The sequence below is a fragment of the Polypterus senegalus genome, chromosome 1, assembly GCF_016835505.1.
Source record: "Polypterus senegalus isolate Bchr_013 chromosome 1, ASM1683550v1, whole genome shotgun sequence".
NCBI lineage: Eukaryota > Metazoa > Chordata > Cladistia > Polypteriformes > Polypteridae > Polypterus > Polypterus senegalus.
Window position 1 is genome coordinate 6,746,338 of NC_053154.1, and position 21,755 is coordinate 6,768,092.

Here is a 21,755-nt window from a genome sequence, read left to right on the forward strand (position 1 = left end):
ATAATAGATAGATAGATAGATATGAAAGGCACTATATAATAGATAGATAGATAGATAGATAGATAGATAGATACTTTATTAATCCCAAGGGGAAATTCACATAATTGACAGCGTAGCCAGTATTGCCAAATTGAGTTAAATAATTTACTGCGTATTCGGTTATTTTCATGATACAACTAACAGCGGTATATTTATCAGACGAAAGTACGTTTGTCTCGCGCAGATTGACAATCTGTGTCCTCGTTTACGAGATTTTTTAAAGATTAAAACATATTTGTTTCTTTACATAAAAAAGTAATTAAATAAGAATAAATCATTTATTCTTTGTTTTAGGGATTAGAATTACTATCAAAAAACAGACAAGGCATTTTAACAGTTATTTAAGCACTTAATAAAAATAAATTGCAAATATTTCATTGAAGTTAGCCGAACACAGGCAAATCTTATGGAAGTAAAAATGATGGGATACAGCGACACCGCACGAGTATCATACCTTTGTTAGTTGTATCATGGGTTATTCTCATCTATCTTATATTATACAGGGGGTGCAGAATTATTCCAGGTAGAAAAGGGGGTCTAGGAAGCGAAATACAAACGTTTGAGAACCGCTGGCCTGCGGCAACGTTCGCCAGGAAGATGTGCCACTTAACAATGGTAAGAGGTAGAAACCAGATTGCAATGCCTCAGCCACGTGAAGACAACTTGGCAGCAAGCACGCCGCACATTCTTGTCAAACTGCAACAGACGTTTTATGTTGATTTCTGTGTGAAACCGTATTCAGTCCTCAAAGAGTTAATTGAGCAGAAGATGAATAAATCACCCAAAGACATCGAGTTCAAGAGGACACATTTCTTTTCAACGTTTCATGCAAGCTTAGGGTATTGTTTCTGTTTTGTATAACTGTACAGTGAAAACGTTTAGGCACCCCAAGATATCTGAGGTCTCAGATGACTTTTCCCAAGGTGGTCTCAGACCTTCATTAGCTCATCAGGGCTATGGCCTGCTCATAGTCATCGTTAGGAGACCCCGGGTAATGCAGAATGCAAAGGAAGATAATGATCTGAAGCACATCTCAAAATCTACAATGGAATACCGCAAGCTGACGGCTTTGCCACGGTCCTCACAGTCCCCTGACACTAAACATCATTGAAAATCTGTGGAGAGATCTCAAAAGAACTCTGGGAAATCTGAAAGGAAAGGAACAGTAGAAAGTCTTCTTTATGGTTTAGAAGTCATGTGTTACAAAGGAGACAACATCAGGAGTGTATGTGGATGGCAACGTTTGAGCCATGTTGCTTTATTTCAATTTAGGGGCTACAATTCAATCATCTCACAAAACATCTTAGGATATTTCCTTTTACATGCTAAAGATTTATAGTGAAATTTGAGAAGGGTACAGCATCCACCCATCCATCCATCCATCATCCAACCCGCTATATTCTAACTACTGGGTCACGGGGGTCTGCTGGAGCCAATCCCAGCCAACACATGGCGCACGGTACAACAATGCCTTAAACAAATACATATGTCATGGTCATTTACAGGTAAAATGTATTCATGTTTTTGGTTGCAACCTAATACAATAAGCTCAATCAAATAGTCTTCTGAGGAAGGACTTCTTTGTTGGTGTCATCTTCATTTTAATAGGCACCTTTCGATTCTTCATCTTCATGAGTGGAGATTTCAGCGGAGGCAGCTTCTGTGGTGGTGTCTGTAGCCCTTTGACAATGTCCACGTGATCCACACAAAAGTACTTGGTATTCTCCTGAGAAAGGCGGACAAGCACCGTTTCCGACAGATCCATACACTGGGCGTGAACCCAATGGCCTCCTTCACCACTGGAGCAAAAAATCATGGCAGGCTTGTTCAACTCAGTGGAATAGTAAGGCACCCAGGTGTTCACATCAATCTCACACCCCAGGCAACACTTGATCCAATACCCTGCCTGAGACTCGTCTTCCTCATCGTCCTCATTGTAGGTGTCATCATCTTCGATTTCATGCGGTTCCCGGCTGAAATACAACTCCTCAGAGTCTTCTAACTGAGCTGTGTCTTCTTGCTCTTGGTCGGTGGATTCTTGACTGCAGTTCTGCAATGGATCTTCTTCTTCTTGGCGGAATTTGACCAAATAAAAGTAGTTTGATTCAGATAGAAGTTGCCTTCCTTCAGCGGGGACGCCCAGGATCACTGAGCCTTCCTCCATACTGCCCCCAAACCAAGTCTTGCTCTGCCTTATCTCACTGGTCCAGTCCGGCGATTCTCTCGAAGTGAGGTGTATCCCACTCTCGTCCAGAATGACCGTGTTGCATTCCAGACGCTTCTTATTGTCGGATTCATACCCACCCATGATGACAAATTCAGATTCTGGGCCCACTTGAGTCACAATGGCACTGGAGAGTGAGATGCCACCAGTGAGAACCTCACAGCTGATGACTGGCCTCCCCAGAAGGAGTTCAACACGCAACTTGAAAAGCCTGGGAGGTCGAGAGTCGCTTGCTAGTGTATGACCACCAAGAACATATACACAGTCTTTCCTAGACAGGGAGACATGAAATGACTGACCATCGGTTAGCTGAGGCAAGTTATACGAGGTGCAGCAACCGAATTCTAAGTCGATTAGAAAGACTAAAGGAGGACAGTCTACAACACTGTTCCAGTTTTCAGTTGTCCTTTGTCCTGAAGGGACGTATGATCGCCCACCGAAAAGCAAACAAGCTGTTTTCCCATGACTGTGCACGATATTGACTGTGTGGCCATAACGAGATTCTGGAACCTCGCCCACCAACTCTTTTTCGATGCACTGGAGAATCACCTTCTTGTTGCAACCTCTGCTATCTTGAGAGATGATGTATAGACGACTAGAGAGCTCATTGTTGGGCGTCCTACCACCATGAATGAGATATTTTTCTTTCTCGCTAGACTCGGGTCCCATTCGTGTTATGGCTGGGTATCTTAGTGGAGGCAGATAACAGGACCCATTTGAAAAGGAAATGGGGCGCAATTTCAGCTCTCCATTTTTAAAATGGACGTTGAAGACTCCAGTGGGACAGGATCGCTTAGGCCATCCTTTCTGACCAAACAAAAACACATCACCGTCGATTCTCAGCAGAGAGAATCCAGAGTGGATGAGGTTGGCATTGCTGACAGAGGACACCAAATGTAGAGACATGTCACAGCACTTCCTGGGAGCTGTAAAAAACAAGATGACACCAACGTTAGCTATTGAAATCTGTTGCTCAGGTATAAATAAAAATTCAACATGGCTACACACAACCCACAATGAGACAAAAAAGACAAACTCTTAGAAAGAAATCTGTCATCCAGAGAGAAAGTGAAATTGTTATCCAAATAAGTTGGGAAGAAAACATTGTAACTGTGGTCTTACAAGAGATTCCATTTTGGCCAGTAGTAGAGTGTTGTACCGTGTTAGCCATAGATTGAGACAGGAGAAAGGAGGGTGAAATGACTACCTAAATAGATTACAAATGCAAGGCCATCATCAGGCAATCTGTAACATAGAAACTGAAAAATACTCTCGCTTATATTGGGACAGCAAAGTGATTTTTTTCTTTCATTTTAACAACCTTTTTGTTCAAATGTTAGCAAAATGAATACACCTGAGATGAGTTAACCCTGAAATAAAAGAACAATGAACTAATAAAATGTAGAGATAAGATAACCATCACTAGAGAAAGTCCTGTAAGGTTTTTTGAAGTGCGTTGTCTGTAATGCACTTTGGCAAGTAGAAGTGTTTGTCCTCCCATCAGCCCCAGTGCACGCCTTTCACCTTACAGGAATATTAGGGCACTCTACACGAGAACAGGCCATTCAGCCCAACAAAGCTCATTAGTCCTACTCACTTACTTCTTCCAAAAAAAGTTGAGTTTTGAAAGTCCCTAAAGTCTTACTGTCTACCACACTACTTGGTCGCTTATTCCAAGTGTCTATCGTTCTTCGTGTAAAGAAAAACTTTCTAATGTTTGCGTGAAATTTGCCCTTCACAAGTTTCCAACTGTGTCCCCGTGTTCTTGATGAACTCATTTTAAAGTCACCGTCTCAATCCACTGGACTAATTCCCTTCATAATTTTAAACACTTCAGTCAGGTCTCCTCTTCATCTTCTTTTGTTTAAACTGTAAAGGCTCAGCTCTTATAATCTTTCCTCCTAACTCATCCCCTGTAGCCCTGAACTCAGCCTAGTTGCTCTTCTTTCGACCACCTCTAGTGCTGCTATGTCTTTATGGAGACCCAAACTGCACCCAGAACTCCAGATGAGGCCTCACCAGTGTGCTATAAAGGTTGAACAGAACCTCCTGTGACTTGTACTCCACACATCAAGGCGCTATATAACCTGACAGTCTGTTTGCCTTCTTAATGTCTTCTTAACACTGTCAAGAAATCGATAGTGTCAAGTCCACTACGACTTCGAAATCGTTTTCATCAAGTGGACTTTAAATTTTCAGACCCCACTTTGTGTATTCAAACGTCACATTTTTACTTCCTATGTGTAATTCTTTACATTTATTGACATTAAATTTCATCCCCTGTAGCCCCTGGAATCAGCCTAGTTGCTCTTCTCTGGACCTTCTCTAGCACTGCTATGTCTTTATGGAGACCCAAACTGCACCCAGGACTCCAGATGAGGCCTCATCAGTGTGTTATAAAGGTTGAGCAGAACCTCCTGTAACTTGTACTCCACACATCAAGGCGCTATATAACCTGACATTCTGTGAGCCTTCTTAATGGCTTCTGAACACTGTCAGGAAGTCGATAGCTTAGAGTCCACTATGACTCCTAAATCCTTCTCATAAGGCATGCTCTCAGTTTTCCTACTGCACATTGTGTATTCAAACCTAACATGTTTACTTCCTATGTGTCATACTCTACATTTACTGACATTAATTTTCCTCCATCCATCCATTATCCAACCCGTTATATCCTAACTACAAGGTCACGGGAGTCCGCTGGAGCCAATACCAGCCAACACAGAGAGCAAGGCAGAAAACAAACCCTGGGCAGGGTGCCAGCCTGCACACACACACCAAGCACACACTAGGGACAATTTAAAATCACCAATGCACCTAACCTGCATGTCTTTGGACTGTGGGAGCAAACCAGAGTACCCAGAGGAAACCCACACAGACGCAGGGAGAACATGCAAACTCCACGCGGGGAGGACCTCGGGAAGCGATCCCGGGTCTCCTAACTGTGAGGCAGCGGTGCTACCCACTGCGCCACTGTGCTACCTCATTAAATTTAATTGTCCACAAATCTGCCCAAGCCTGCCTGCTATCCAAGTCCTTCTGTGATGATATAACGGATTCCAAATTATCTGCTAATCCACCTATCTTGGTATCTTTTGCAAACTTGACCAGCTTGTTGCTTATATTCCTATCTAAATCATTTATAGATATTAAAAACAGCAGCTGCCCCAGCACTGACCCCTGCCTGTCACCACTCTTCACATCGGCCAATTCTGATGAGGTTCCTCTCACCATCACCCTCTGCTTCCTGTGTCTGAGCCAATTCTGCACCCATCTAAAAACATCACCCTGAACTCCCACTTCTTTTAGCTTGATGCCCAACCTCTCATGTGGCACCTTATCAAATGCTTGCTGAAAGTCAAGATAAATCATATCATCTGCTCCTCTCTGGTCGTATCCTTTTGTTTCCTCCTCATTGAATTCCAGCATGTTAGTAAAACACGACCTCCCTCTTCTGACCCCACACTGACTGTTCCTAATAACTCCTGTCCTCACCAGGTGTTGCTCAATCTTATCCTTAATAATTCCTTCCATTAATTTTCCTGTGATGCATGTTAAGCTTACTTGCCTATTGTTGCCTGAATCTGCCCTATTACCCTTTTTAAATAATGGGAAGATATTTGCCATTTTCCAATCCTTCGGAATCTCTCCAGTGCACAGTGGCTTCCAAAAAATATGAGTCAAGGGTTTATATCTGTACTCACTAGCCTCCTGAAGAATTTGAGGGTAATAAGAACTCAAGGAATATAGTCGCTGATTTTGGGCTGCCCAACCCCATTCTATTACAACCCCTCTCTGTGGTACGCCATAAGGTCAAAATTGTAAGTTTGAGGAATGGAAACACACATTGAAAATTTTGTGAAAATTGGTTCAGTCATTTCTGTGTCATTGGCGAACAAATACATACAAACGGCTTACGATTTTATTTATATACAGTCATATGAACAAGTTTGGGAACCCTTCTCAGACTGCATAATAATTGACTCTACTTTCAACAAAAAATATGACAGTGGTATGTCTTTCATATTTAGTTGTATGAAATTAAATCAAATGTAAAAAAAAACTGGCTGTGCACAAATGTGGGTCCCCTTGTCATTGTGCTGATTTGAATGCCTGTCGCTGCTCAATGCTGATTACTTGGTTGGATGAGCGCGTTAAGCCTTGAACTTCATAGACAGGAGTGTCCAGTCATGAGTGGTCAAAGGTATTTAAGGTGGTCAATTGCAAGTTGTGCTTCCTTCCCTTTGACTCTCCTCTGAAGAGTGACAGACAGCATGGGATCCTCAAAGCAACTCTCCAAAGATCTGAAAACAAAGATTGTTGAGTCTCCTGGTTTAGGGGAAGGCTACAAAAAGCCATCTCAGAGGTTTAAACTGTCAGGTTCAACTGTAAGGAATGGAATCAGGAAATGGAAGGCCACAGGCACAGTTGCTGTTAAACCAACCCAGCAGGTCTGGCAGGCCAATAGAAATACAGGAGCAGCATATGAGAGGCAGGATTGTGAGAATGGATACAGACAATCACAGATCACCTCCAAAGACCTGCAAGAACATCTCGCTGCTGATGGTGTATCTGTACATCGTTCTACAATTCAGCTCATCTGTATGGCAGGGTGAGGAGAAAGAAGCCCTTTCTGCACTCACGCCACAAACAGAGTCGCTTGTTGTATCAAATGCTCATTTAGACAAGTGAGATTCATTTGGGAACAAAGTGCTTTGGACTGATGAGACAAAAATTGGAGTTTTTTGGTCAGAACAAAAAGTGCTTTGCATGGCGGAAGAAGAACACCGCATTTCAAGACAAACACCTGCTACCTCCTGTCAAATGTGGTGGAGGTCCCATCATGCTGTGGGGCTGTGTGGCCAATTCAGGGACTGGGGCTCTTGTTAAAGTCGAGGGTCGCATGAATTCAACCCAATATCAACAAATTCTTCAGGATAATGTTCAAGCATCAGTCACAAAGTTGAAGTTACTTAAGCAGGGGTTGGATATTCCAACAAGACAAGGACCCAAAACACAGCTGGAAATCTACAAAGGCATTCATGCAGAGGGAGAAGTACAATGTTCAGGAATGGCCGTCACAGTCCCCTGACTTGAATATCATCGACAATCTATGGAATGATTTGAAGCAGGCTGTCCATCAAATTGAACTGAACTGGAGAGATTTGGTATGAAGAATGGTCAGAAATACCTCCATCCAGAATCCAGACACTCATCACAGGCTATAGGAGGACAGCGTCGAGAGTCTCGAAGGAGCAAAAGGAGGCTCAACTAAGTATTGATGTCATATCTCTGTTGGGTGCCCACATTTATACACCTGTCTAATTTTGTTATGATGCATATTGCATATTTTCTGTTAATCCAATAAACTTAATGTCACTGCTGAAATCCTACTGTTTCCAAAAGGTATGTCAGATATTAAAAGGACGTTCAGCCGATGAGAAACAAAAATCCAAAGAATTAAGAGGGGTTCCCAAAGTTTTTCATATGACTGTAGATTAGATCAGTGTTTCTTCTTCCCTTTGGCCTGGTCCAGCCACTCAGGTTCTCAGCAATGACACAAAGTCAAACCAGAGGTACCCAAGGATTCCCTGAAGAGATGCAGTACCTAAAGGAGTCCAGTTTTTGTCTCGGGTCACTGGATAGCGTCCATGCCTCGCAAACAGGGAGCACCAGGACTCTAAAGACTTGGACTTTTGTCTTTTTGCAAAGATATCACACACCCCTCATAACCAACCATGCTCTCGTAATCCGTCTACTGATTTGGTAGGAAGAGTCACCGGAGCACAGCATTGGTCACCAGTGGCTTCTTAGAAAGCGCTCTGGAGAAAAAACAATCTAATTAACATTTCTGTTTCAAGCTTCACTACAAACTACAGTGGGTAAGTAACAAAAAAAAAAAAAAAGTATTTTTTTGGGTGGAGTATTCTTTTAAAACAAGGAAGCTGCTATCAGGAGAGTCCCGACTGTTATTGTAACAACACTTCACCTGCCAGGCCAGGGCTCTAAATGCAGAAACATGAGAACTTTTACACAACCTCAACAGAAAATACTATTAAAAAATAATAATAAAATTAACAGTACAGACAAATGCATTATTGGTGGGGCAGCAGCTGAAATACCATAGTTGACCTTATATAATAGCTGATAGTTACCAATTGTATAAATCTGCTTTATAACAATACTAATAATTCAATTTGTTTTTCTTTGTTTAAATTTTCATTTTTTCCCATGTTCTGAAAACTCTACACAAAACACTTGTAACTATAGTGGCTGTATGCATAGAATATTCTAGTGCTCGTTTTTCTATATTTAAGCGTATTTAAAATGAAAAAGCAGTACAGCTAACATGAACAGTAAAGATTTAAATTATTTACAGATTCATTTATAGACTTTTGATATACGAACTTGCTAAAACTCTTTCTTTCTTTCGTTTTACTCCAACACTTTTTCCAATTCATTCTCCTCACATCTGCGACAAAAAGAGTCTTCCCTATCGTAAAGTGGTATAGCTCTGCGCAAAGTCTCATGGTTAATGTAGTTAGTTTAACTTCATCGTACCGCTCGGTTCCAACATCAAGGAATGAACTACAAATCCCAGCTTTCCTCTGCAGGTCGACGGTCAATTCGTTGCTAAGCGATGTCGGAAGCTTTCAACCTTTTTAATTTTGTGTAGCGTTGGTGGTTATTCTTTTGGATAACGCTAAAGAAGAGAAGGTTTGAGAGAAATATTTGTTTATAAATGAACTTATCGTAAATTTACGTCCGTATCGTATTGTTTTTTGCGATTACAATAAATAAACATTCACACGAGTATAGTATCAGCGGGTTGTAGAGGAGCCGTAAAGGAAAGATTGGAAAAAAAAAGCTTCGCTATGTTTTGCATTAGCCAACTGTAATTTAATTCAGAACTACGAGAAAGTGCGCTTTGTTACTTATGGCCTTTATTAGCGTAGTTTAACCGTTTAACCATACAAATGTTTGTTTGTTACGACAGTGCTCATACATTTAGTGTAAGTTACCACACATTTCCAAATTTCCAGTTATACTGATTTACATCATTTTTAAATTTCGTAATGTGGAGTGTGGGGGACGCAAATCTTTCTAAAACTTTCAAGGGTTTTCTCTCTCGAATCTATAAGACAGTCCATTACTGGAATGTGTATACTGTAAATAACGTTCCATGATCATTTTTATTTATTCCTATCCAAAGACTTTCCTGTAAGGGAAATTTGATAATGAACGATTTAATTATTTTCATGAATCAGGTAATTCATCAAATATAATAGTAGGGTCTTGTTCAAAAAGCAGACGCCTAATATTAAAATTGTCCTTCCTGTTGTTTGTCTTAGACTAGTCTGCTCCTACTACAAACCCTGAACTTAAGGTTCGTGGGGGTAAGGCCAGGTACACCAGGGTCCCTAATCTTAAAGTTGAACCCTGGTGTATAATGGCGTTCGCTTTTTGAACAAGACCTTAATGGTATTGGTCTGCATAAATGAAATGTATTTGTCCATCCATCCATCCATTATCCAATCCGCTATATCCTAACTGCAGGGTCACGGGGGTCTGCAGGAGCCAATCCCAGCCAACACAGGGCGCAAGGCAGGGAACAAACCCCGGGCAGGGTGCCAGCCCACTGCAGGAAATGTATTTGTTTTTATTATTATTATTATTAAATATGCATTTACATATAATAAGCAGTTATGAAAAATTCGCAAGTTTGGATTATTTTCCAAAATTAATTTGTGAAAGGGAACACTGAGGGATTCATGTTAAGTGTATCTTGTACTTTAAAAGTGCAGAAATATTAGAAAGCTGTATTGCTGTTTATAAATTAGGAAAAATTTGCTTGGTGCCAGAAAGAAAATATTTTCCAAAAGACAAAATAGCATTTACCTACTGCTAATAATTTCTTTTTAAATATTGGTGTTTTTAGTTTTATGCCCATATTGAGGTTGTGGGTTTCTAAAGTCCACAGCCAAAGAATTGTAACGTAAATGTATGTATATAAATATGTGTCAAAGCATCTAGTGTTCAATATACAGCGTGTTCTGAAACACATTAAAAAAAAAATTAGTTTTATTTTGCAAGATGTGTGTCTCCACTTCGGGAGAAATTCGGAACTATCTATTGATCTGTTTATCGATGTGATGATTTCTGCTGCACAATTCCACATTTTTAGAAGTATAACAAACACTGAATATCAGTCCCTTCAAGAGGTCTGTGTTTAATTTTATTTCTTGCTCACAAGTCTGCAATTACATTTAATTATTTATGTAACTTTTTAACAGGACATGCATCCATCCATCCATTATCCAACCCGCTGAATCCGAACACAGGGTCACGGGGGTCTGCTGGAGCCAATCCCAGCCAACACAGGGCACAAGGCAGGAACTAATCCTGGGCAGGGTGCCAACCCACCGCAGGACACACACAAACACACACACGGGACAATTCAGAGTCGCCAATCCACCTAACCTGCATGTCTTTGGACTGTGGGAGGAAACCCATGCAGACACGGGGAGAACATGCAAACTCCACGCAGGGAGGACCCGGGAAGCAAACCTGGGTCTCCTAACTGCGAGGCAGCAGCGCTACCACTGCACCACCGTGCTGCCCACAGGACATGCAGTAAGCTGAAATTTGCTTGGTGCTGGAAAGAAAAGACAAAATAGCATTTATCTACTAATAATTTCTTTTTAAATATTAGTATTTTTATTTGTATGCCCATATTGAGGTTGTGGGTTTCTGAAGTCAATAGCTGTTACATTGTAACATAAATGTCTTGTATGGATGTAAATGGATGTTATATATAATATATGTATATGCATATATATATATATATATATATATATATATATATATATATATATATATGTATATGTATATATGTGTATGTATATATGTGTATGTATATGTGTATATGGATATATATGTATATGTGTATGTATATATATATGTATGTATATGTATATACATATATATACTGTATATATATATATATATTTCAAAGTGTCTAGTGCTCAATATACAGCGTGTTCTGAAACACATTAAAAAAAATAATTGGTATTAATTTTGCAAGATGTGTGTCCCCACTTTGGAGAAATTCGGATCTATCTATTGATCTGTTTATCGATGTGATGATTTCTGCTGCACAATTCCACATTTTAATAAGTATCACAAACACTGACTATCAGTCCCTTCAAGGGGTCTGCGTTTAATTTTATTTCTTGCACACAAGTCTGCTACTACATTTAATTATTTATATAACTTTTCAACGGGACACACAGTAAGCTGAAATGCGCAAAATCCTAAAGAGCTTCTGATGACCTAAGATATGTTTGCAATAACTTTTTAAGGTAGCTTTGTTTATTTTAGTATCTTTATTACATTAAAGTGTAATTTATAAAACCTAACAATAGAAGAATCATTTCCAAACTTGTTTTTTTTTTTTATTTTTGTTCCCGTGCTCTGATTGTATACAATTTTGCCTTCCTCTCCCCCTTTTTTCCTTGCACAGTTTTAGTTACATTAATTATTCACATTCCATTCCATTAGTGCACATTAATTATTATGAAGTTTAATAAAGAGGATTTTGTGTTCTTTGAAATGACAATGGAGTGTTTTTCTCTGTAACTGAACACGCTATGGTGCCTGGCTTAGCTGTATTTTAAAGCGCTCTCGCCTTGTCTGACCCCACAGAGCGGAACAGGACAGCCCGACCCTGACGACCGATGACAGAAAGTGACGGAGGTCAAGTTCTTACCTCAGTGAAGCAGCACTAACAATACTGGGATAAGTAAGGTACTGTATGCTCCACCTGTCTTCTGCAGTATTCCTTGATTGTATTTGAAAGCGTGTCTGTGTGTGTTAGAGAGTGTGTGGTGACAGTTTACAGATGAGAGCTCTTGGGTAACTGTCTGTGACTCCTGAAACAGATGGGCTGGCTACCAAGTGCCACTCCGCTAAGAGCTGCCTGTGCCACTGCAGAGCATGTGTCTTAATAAAGTTTCCTTAAAGGCTTTTAAAGCATGATGACAGGATATCTGAAGCATTTTAAAAAAAAAAAAAAGTGAGAGGTCTTTTTGGAAATTTTTTGGTCATTCGTTTAGAAACTTTTTTCAGTACGGTGACATTCAGTTACAATTTCTTTTCTGTTGGATTGTTTTATATGCAGTATTTCTCAAATCAATTCAGAAAAATCAAACTGATGTAGATCAGACATATTCCCCTTTGGTAGAACCTTCGATTAAAACTGGAACCTTTTTGTTTTCCTAGTTTTGCACATTGTCTGCCAGTTTAATACTCGGTGGTGAGAATGTCGCTTTTCCAGGAGTGTCTACAAGTGCAGTTTTTCATTTTTTGGTGAAGCTGCCACTCTAATTTCTCCATGGTCATGAATAAACACAGGTGCCAATGAATCATCTGCACCTGTACTCTGCTTGCTGATGACAGTTACAAAAAGGAATGACTTTAGAAAGAATTGAGAATGCAGTATCATAACAAGGAAGTTAGAGAAACTTAAAAAAAAAAAAAAGAAATAAATGAAAAGCACGATTAGGAGAGGTGACAACGAGCTATTAAAAAATGACGTTACATTTTCCATCTGGCTAATGCAGTTCAGGGGAGTGAGGCAGAGCCTATCCTGGCACAATGGGATTGAAGGTGGGTACCACATGCATGCCCTGGATTAACCTTAACCTTAATAGAGGAAAGCTCACATGGACATGGGGAAAATAAGCAAGTTCCACACAGAGAACAACTGGGAGCAAGATTCCATACTAAGAATGTGCTAACCACTGTTCTACCATGTATTAGTTAAGATAGATAGATAGATACTTTATTAATCCCAAAGTGAAATTCGCATACTCCAGCAGCAGCATACTGATCAAAACCAATATTAAATTAAAGAGTGATAACAATGCAGGTATAACCGACAATAACTTTGTATAATGTTAACGTTTACCCCAGGGGTCACATAGTGTGGGGTCTCCTTAGTCTGTCAGTGGAGCAGGACGGTGACAACAGTCTGTCTCTGAATCTGCTCCTCTGTCTGGAGATGATCTTGTTCAGTGGATGCAGTGGATTCTCCATGATTGACAGGAGTCTGCTCAGCGACTGTCGCTCTGCCACGGATGTCAAACTGTCCAGCTCCATGCCTACAATAGAGCCTGCCTTCCTCACCAGTTTGTCCAGGCATGAGGTGTCCCTCTTTATGCAGCTTCCCCAGCACACCAGCGCGTAGAAGAGGGCGCGCGCCAGAACCGTCTGATAGAACATCTGCAGCATCTTATTACAGATGTTGAAGGACGCCAGTCTTCTAATGAAGTATAGTCGGCTGTGTCTTCTCTTACACAGAGCATCAGTATTGGCAGTCCAGTCCAGTTTATCATCCAGCTGCACTCCCAGGTATTTATAGGTCTGTACCCTCTGCACAGTCACCTCTGATGATCATGGGGTCCATGAGGGGCCTGCGCCTCCTAACATCCACCACCAGCTCCTTGGTTTTGCTGGTGTTCAGGTGTAGGTGGTTTGAGTTTGAGCACCATTTAACAAAGTCCTTGATTATGTTCCTATACTCCTCCTGCCTACTCCTGATGCAGCCCACGATAGCAGTGTCGTCAGCGAACTTCTGCACGTAGCAGGACTCCGAGTTGTATCGGAAGTCCAATGTATGCTGGCTGAACAGGTCCAGAGAAAGTCCAGTCCCCTGCGGCTCTCCTGTGCTACTGACCACAATGTTAGACCTGCAGTTCCCGAGACGCACATACTGCGGTCTGTCTGTAAGATAGTTCACGATAGCTAGCTAATCAATTAATTTTATTTTCATATAGCACATTTCTAACCTACAGAAAGTGCTTTACGTAGATAGTGGGGGCCACTGCATTCATCACCGACATGTAGCATCCACCTTGATGATGCAACAGCAGCCATTCTTTCACCAGTACATTCACCACTCATTCGCTATTAGGAGGTGAAGCATCGAGAGAAAGTCAGTTTAAATGCTAAACTTTTTTGAAAGATGCCCGGGCATCTTTTATGACCATAGAGAGTCAGAACCTCGGTTTTATGTCACATCCAAAGGACAACGCCAGTTTTTACAGCACAGTGCCCCTGTCACTGCACTGGGGTTTGGGATCCACACACAGACAAACCGCAGGGTAAGTGGCCCCTGCTGGCTTTACCAACACGAACCCAAGAACCGAAACATTCTTAGCTTCAGGTGGATTACCATATATACTCGTGTTTAAGTCGGGTCTTGAAACCCGAAAAATCAATCATAAAATCAGACCCCAACTTATACGCCTGTACAACAAACCATCCATCCATTATCCAACCCACTATATATCCTAACTACAGGGTCACGGGGGTCTGCTGGAGCCAATCCCAGCCAACACAGGGCACAAGGCAGGAAACAAATCCCGTGCAGGGCACCACACACCCACACACCAAGCACACACTGGGGACAATTTAGGATCGCCAATCCACCTAACCTGCATGTCTTTGGACTGTGGGAGGGAACCCATGCAGACATGGGGAGGACATGCAAAATCCACGCTGGGAGGACCCGGGAAGCGAACCCCAGTGTCCTAACTTTAAGGCGGCAGTGCTACCCACTGCAGCACCGTGCCGCCCCTGTTCAAAAATGCGACACATAATTTTTTTTTTTTTTACATCTTCTTTCGTCGTCCAATCTTGCATCATTTTCTCAGACACATCAAAGTTTGTTGCAGCAGCGCAGTTACCAAGTTTCTTTTGCCACTTCCATGACGTTTAATTTAAATCTTAAATACTCCGTTATAGATAAGGGATTCTCTTACGAATAAAGGTGTATGAGGGTGTGGGATACAAAAAACACAAATCAGTGCAAACGTCAGTTCAGAATAGTTTGGGTATTACCGTTTGGTAACGTAGGCACAATACATAGAAAACAAAAGGTAATGTGTGCTCCGTGGTTACTCTCTCATGTGGGCGTTAGCATGTCATAATCTCTTGGACCAATAGCGGGAGTTTTCCCACATTCGACTTATACGACCAACATTTATAAATACTGGAAATTATACGGTAAAATCAAGCAACGACTTATGCTCGGGAGAACTTAAACGCGAGTATACACAGTATTTGTTTTGAAGTGCAGGAGGTGAGCTTGTGTTAACTGTAATTTAGATGTCAGATTAGAAACGGGTATCATGTTAGTTTTTGTACAGTTAGAATGTGCATTTTGAACTTACTGCATACAAAACAGAGCGCGCATTTTCTTTAAGACGTTGCTCTTCTGAGAATTTTAAGGAGCAGGTTAATAAAAATCAGTGTTAGCTTGAGCAGTTAGATAGATGATACTTTATTAATCCCAAGGGGAAATTCCCATACTCCAGCAGCAGCATACTGATGAAAAACAATATTAAAGAGTGATAAAAATGAAGGTATAACAGACAGACAATAATTTTGTATAATATTAACGTTTATACCCCCCAGGTGGAATTGAAGAGTTAGTTACTGGCCACAAAGCTGTGGAACCACTTATGCAAGACAAGCTTAGTTGGTCTCAGGTTGAAGAATAACTGCTTCAGTCTAGTATACCCTGATTAGAGCTGCTGCTTAGCTGTGCATATTGCATCTCTTTTTGTTAGCTATTTGAACAACACGTTAAAGTATTAAAATATTAAGGAACTGTTACTCACCCTTATCTGTTCTGTTTCTCTTCATGGTTTCCTGTGGTGAAATTTTGCTTACTTATTAGACTGCTCACTGTACTCTTTATAATACTGTAGATTGCCCAGGAGAGGGGTGGGTGGCCAGTTGGCATAAAGTCTTTTGATCTGTGACCGAATCTGACTTTGTGAGCTTACATTATAAATGACCATAGACCAAGGGTATTCAACTAAAATTTAAAGAGGTCCAATTAGGGGAACATTTCTTGAAGCAATGGTTCGGAAGATCATGTTGTCTAACTGTTTAGTATCATATATATTTAAGTAGCCTAGTAGTTGTATCAGCATCTGCATGTAGTCAATACCAGACTTTAAAAATCAAATGAGTTCAGTACAATTCAAAAACTTTTTGACAATATTTATTGTCACGTAACACAAAACTGAACATGTATGTATGACTGCAGAGATGTATAATGTTCCGTCACAGCATATAATGTTCTTAAATTTACTAAATAAAAGTAGGGCTGCATTTCAAAATAAGACAAAATAAATAAAATTTGAAAATTGTGCATGTTTTAGGCCTAATTTGTTTCTGTTTCTTTTCTCACAGGGCTAAATATTTTTCCAAAAACTAATTTTTTTTGAAAAAAGAACACAAAACAATTGTTTAACATATTAAATCCACAAAAAATATTTATTTTTGACTAACATAACTGTTTTGCATTTTGTATTAGCCTGCATACTATATAATTTAACATATTATTTCACATACTGTACTGTACATGTTACACAGCAAAGTCCTGTAACGTCTGATCTCGCTCAAAGCAGCCAATTGCATGCATTGCCACGTTGCACTGCTTACAATACGTGTTGCACTGGTGCCTCCTTTTCAGTTGCCTGTTGCTGCACACAACACAGTCAGGCTTGTACTTTTTGTCCACACATGTTGCAGGAAAGTGGCGCTCAGTCAGCCTGTCTGGCACTGCTCTTTGTGATGGCCTTCCTCGCTTTGCCAAAGTCACTTCAACATAATCTGCCAGCAAGCTGTCCACCACCTTCTTGAGGAAATCTGCCGCAGTCATAGTGCTATCACTGTTTGCCTGCTTGAATAATATATATCCATTTGTGAGTGCAATCTCACGCATGCGATGGTACACAGTGTGGTACCACTTGGTGGACTTATGGCCGTAAGCATATGACCCCAGCATCTGATCCAGTCGATCAACTCCAGCCATTTTACAATTGTACTCCTCAAGTGCAACGGGCTTGTCCAGCTTCCTACCTTCTGGGTTTCCCTTTAAACAAATTACTTTCTCACATAAATTGTTGGAGTGAATTGTAGTAAGACAAGTCACCCGTTTGACATCATGCCATGCCAATGCCACCAAGTTATCCACCCGCATGAAAACAGGACTGTCACCTTTTTACATTTCCAGCCTCTCTAGCTTCAACTGTAAAGACATGTGTCTCCTGTTCACTCTCACCGTGCCACAAGCTCCAATTCCCCTGCTCTGTAGCTCCATGAACAATTCTGGTGATGTGTAAAAATTGTCCATGTACACCACATGACCCAAATGGTCATAGCCCTGAAGCAGCTCCAGCACAACCTGACTTGTCAAGGGACAGTTCTCTCTTTGAAAGGAATGCTTTCCAGTATAAGTAATTACTTTTGGGCAGAAACCAATGTTTGCTTCTGCCAGTATACAATCCTTTATGCCATACTTTGTGGGCTTGTCTGGCATATATTGGCGGAAAAAAAGCCGTCCCTTATATTTGATCATTGATTCGTCCACAGACAAATCACGGCCAGGCTGATAAAATTGTTTATATGTTGGCTCCATTATGTCAAGCAGGGGCTGAACTTTACACATGGGGTTATAGCCTGGTTCACCCCTTGGGATTCGCTTCTGGTTATCACAGAAGTGAATGAAGCTTTGCAGCAGCACGTACCTATCACGCGGCATTACCTGTCCAAAGCCACCAGGTGACAAAGTACGTTTGGACCAATGCTCCCTGAAATTATATCGCCAGTCTAGTCCATCTCTATCTGCAATGCCACAGAGCCCTTCATCTCGTCTTTTGTTGTAGGTTTCCACTTCGAAAAATGAGAATGCAGAGCAAACGCATCCCGCGATTCAAAAAATTGCTCTGTATACCTGTTTGTTTCGTCGGATATTGGCTGAAACACTGCCTCAGGAAAAAAAAGATTGAAATAGTCCAGCGGCTTGTAGTCCGTTGTGACCAGCAGCAAGCCGTGCCTTCTTGTGAAGTCCGGTAGCCAGTTCGGCTCCCACGGATCAATTTCTGGGTATTCCTCCCACGCGAACCTTGCCGTAGGTGCATCGGCAGCGCGAATGCACTCAGCTGCCAGCCGAGCAGCTGAGGTGGCATCGGCTGGTCTCCGATCTGCTGATGCCGGCTCCTCAATCTCTTGCTCAATCTCCTGATCACTGTCAATGAAATCCGACTGTGAAAAATCAGAGTCCGACTCCGCGATAATGCGCAAAATGTCATCTGCCGAGTGTTGTCTTTTCTGCACTCGCTTCGCTCCCTCGTGAGATGTTGATGCCATCTTGCCTTTGTTTACATTTGTTTACATATCGCAACTCGCGCACATATAAGGATCAGTGGCTGAGTCAATGAGTCTAACATTCCTCCAAGCACAGAGAGAATGCCTGTGACGTGACAGTGAGTTTTGTCGCCATTAACAGCTGATTGTTGCCCTCTATCCCTGGATGTCGACTTTTGTCGACATTCGCCCTCGACCCCGCCTGTCGACAAAAGTCGACATCCGCCCTAAAAGAGTTAAATAAAGTGCTTCACTTTAGAAAAATAAAATAAATGGAGAAAAAGCTTGAATTTCCCCTTTTCTGTTTCACGTCTTGACTCAACAGTCTCAACCAATTTTACAGAAAATAAATCTCAACACATCTTAACAATTAAACAGTTTTAAATGCTCGCTTTCTTCCCCTCTTATATTCATCGTCCCACTTTTTTGCTCAGTGAGAGAATTGAGCTCTAGCTTGTCCTGCCAGGATTTTAAACCTGGGCTTGATTGGAGTCATAGCCGTTCTCATAGACATGTGGAGGTGTTAACTGGTGATCCTGGAATGATATTTAGTTTTGATTGTGTTCATTGTGAAGAAAGCTGCCTCGCAGTTGTGTGTGGAGCCAAACATGGTCAAGATGTACAAGGCTACTTTCCTCAGACCTGGGCATACAAGTGGTCTATGCATTTCCTCATCCACTAAAACATTACCATAAAGACTACAAACGCTGCGCCGGCTAAAATAGAAGCGCCCCGTCAGGTTTTAAATCGTTACCTTCTTTTTTGGCTTCAAGTCTGGTTCCGTATGTGGCAGCTTCTGGGTCTGCCTGTTAGTGACCTCTTCCATAGACCCTTAAAGGTTTATAATCCCTCAGGGATGCTGCTCACTGGAGTTTTGGCTTTCTCTTCTCTGTTATTAACCCTTAAACCGCCACATACTTGTGGGGGTTAATGCACCCCCGGACACCAAATATTTTTTTGCTACACTTTTTAAGGAAACGTCACAATTCACCAAGAAAAAGTGAAATTTTAATGGAACACGTACTTTTTTTCATGCAAAGAGCATCACAATTACTTCAACACTGATCATTTTACACACTGCTAATGAACTGTAAAAACTATAAAGAAAACTACTGTAACAATCTCTTATTATATGTACGAGTACCCGACGCCATTGATGAAATTCAGTAAATCGCCGAGCCAACTGCACTTGAACTGGCTGCACACAGAGGCCATCGCTGATGGCTGCAGGCTAGTCTACCTCAGCGGGTGAATCCCGGGGACAGTGACGCTGATTCACTAGGGGGCGGTAGTGGTCATGAGCTGGTTGCTCTGGCTTGCTGGCAAATTGAACTGGGAACTGAGTTTTAAAGGGTTAACAGACCAGTGATAACATTAATGGGCATTAAGTGCCCTCTATAGTGTTTGGGACAAAGATTAATTTTTTTCCTTGACTTACCCCTCTGCTCTACAAATCATAAAAGTTCCGATGTGAATAAAGTGTGCATAGCAGACTTTAATTTTAGGGCGTTTGCAGTTATTTTGCTTTGCAGTAACACTTTTTCTACACGGTACCCCCCCATTTCAGGGGGGCACCATATTGTTTGGACACAGCAATGGCAAGTCTATGAAAGCCATTGCCATATTTAGGACTTGGTCACATATCCCAGCATGCAATGACTGCTTGATGTCTGCGATTCATAGACGTCAAGCGGTACTGAGTGTCTTCTCTGGTGTTGCTCTGCCATCTTTTGCTCCTGCTTGTTTCGTTTGGGAGGGGGGCTTGTCCCTTTAAGTGTTCTTTTCAGCATGTGGAAGGCCTACTCAGTTGGATTTCAATAAGGTGACTGGCTTGGCCATTCAAGAATTTTCCATTTTTTTAGCTTTGATAAACATCTGTGTGTTATCTCAGCAGTGTGTTTGGTTCCTTATCTTGTTGTAGGATGAAGTGCCGTCCAATGAATTTGGAGGCCTTTACTGGATCTCAAGTAGATCAGATGTTTCTCCACACCTCAGAATTTATTGTGCCACTGGAGTCAGCAGTTCCATCATCAGTGTGCCAGGACCTGTGGCACCAATACATGCCCAAGCCATAATACCTCCAGCACCGCCATGTTTAACAGATGAGGTGATCTGCTTTGGATCTTTCTCAGACTGGAATGGTAGCCTTGTTCTTTAGTTTAATGTCTTAGCTGCATTGTGTTATGTCAGCAAATCGGCAACAAATTTCAGAGAGAGAGACACCTGGGAGAGAGATGTTTAAGCCGAAAAAGGTCAAAACTAGGAGATCAAACAGCACAGAACGAGAGACAAAAATCAAGGTCAAAATTTTCAAGAGCAAAAGTCAAAAATCAGTAGGAAGGAAGGAAGGGAGGCCACGATGGCTTTTAAAATACATTTGGACAGAATATTGGGACAGTGGATAGATTAGCTACTGCAACAAACTTGATTAAGGATTGACTGAATGGCTCGCACTTCCAATTGCTGTACATTGCTGTGTGTAGGCGGTATGTTTTACCATTTGGACGAGCTTCTGTATTTCCTAAACAGTTTAATGAATGCGAGTTTCAATGACATGTGCATTACAATAAAAACAAATTGCTGTCTATGAAGTTTACAGCTCACCTGTTGTGCGGCTTTGTCTCAGTCATCTGGTTGCTGATTGTGGTTACTTCTCACTCAACTGTTACTCAGATATGGGGATCCCTTCTCTGTGAAAATCGGTTAGCAGATGTTCCAGGGCTTGTTTTATAGGTCTTTTAAAAATGAAGCCACGGGTCTTGAACTGGGACAAGCCAAACGAATGCACTTTCTTTCTTTATCATGAGTTACAGCTAGTCATCATAATTTCTATTTAGTTTGAATAAATGGTATATGAAAGTGGGCGGCACGGTGGCGCAGTGGGTAGCGCTGCTGCCTCGCAGTAAGGAGACTTGGGTTCGTTTCCCGGGTCCTCCCTGTGTGGAGTTTGCATGTTCTCCCCATGTTTGTGTGGGTTTCCTCCCACAGTTCAGGTTTGGTGCATTGGTGATCCTAAATTGTCCTTAGTGTGTGCTTGGTGTGTGTGTGTGTGTGTCCTGCAGTGGGATGGTGCCCTGCCTTGCGTCCTGTGTTGGCTGGGATTGGCTCCAGCAGGCCCCCGTGACCCTGTAGTTAGGATATAGCGGGTTGGATAATGGATGGGTGGTATATGAAAGAGCAGTTCTCTGTTCAGCTGCCTCACAGATCCATCATCAATTACATTTATATAGCGCCTTTCTCATCACTCACAGCACTTGACATAGACAGA

The 21,755-nt window shown here is 41.5% G+C and overlaps 2 protein-coding genes across 3 annotated transcripts in view; one reads left to right on the forward strand and one right to left on the reverse strand.

Annotated features, from left to right (window-relative positions):
* Positions 1–1,282: 1,282 nt before the first annotated feature.
* rag2 (recombination activating gene 2) lies at positions 1,283–8,750 on the reverse strand. Its single transcript, XM_039740050.1, has 2 exons — positions 8,672–8,750; positions 1,283–3,189 (listed from the first exon to the last, which is right to left on the reverse strand). Exon 2 carries the CDS (start codon positions 3,167–3,169, stop codon positions 1,589–1,591), a length of 1,581 nt encoding a protein of 526 aa, XP_039595984.1. The 5' UTR covers positions 3,170–3,189; positions 8,672–8,750; the 3' UTR covers positions 1,283–1,588.
* A 122-nt stretch (positions 8,751–8,872) lies between these two features.
* Positions 8,873–21,755, forward strand: part of LOC120523103 (intraflagellar transport associated protein) — a 112,922-nt gene continuing 100,039 nt past the window's right edge. For both annotated transcript variants that reach the window (XM_039744083.1, XM_039744091.1), the window contains exons 1-2: positions 8,873–8,980; positions 11,969–12,070. The gene's annotated coding sequence lies outside the window, so the exon portion shown is untranslated. The remainder of the gene's footprint in view (positions 8,981–11,968; positions 12,071–21,755) is intronic.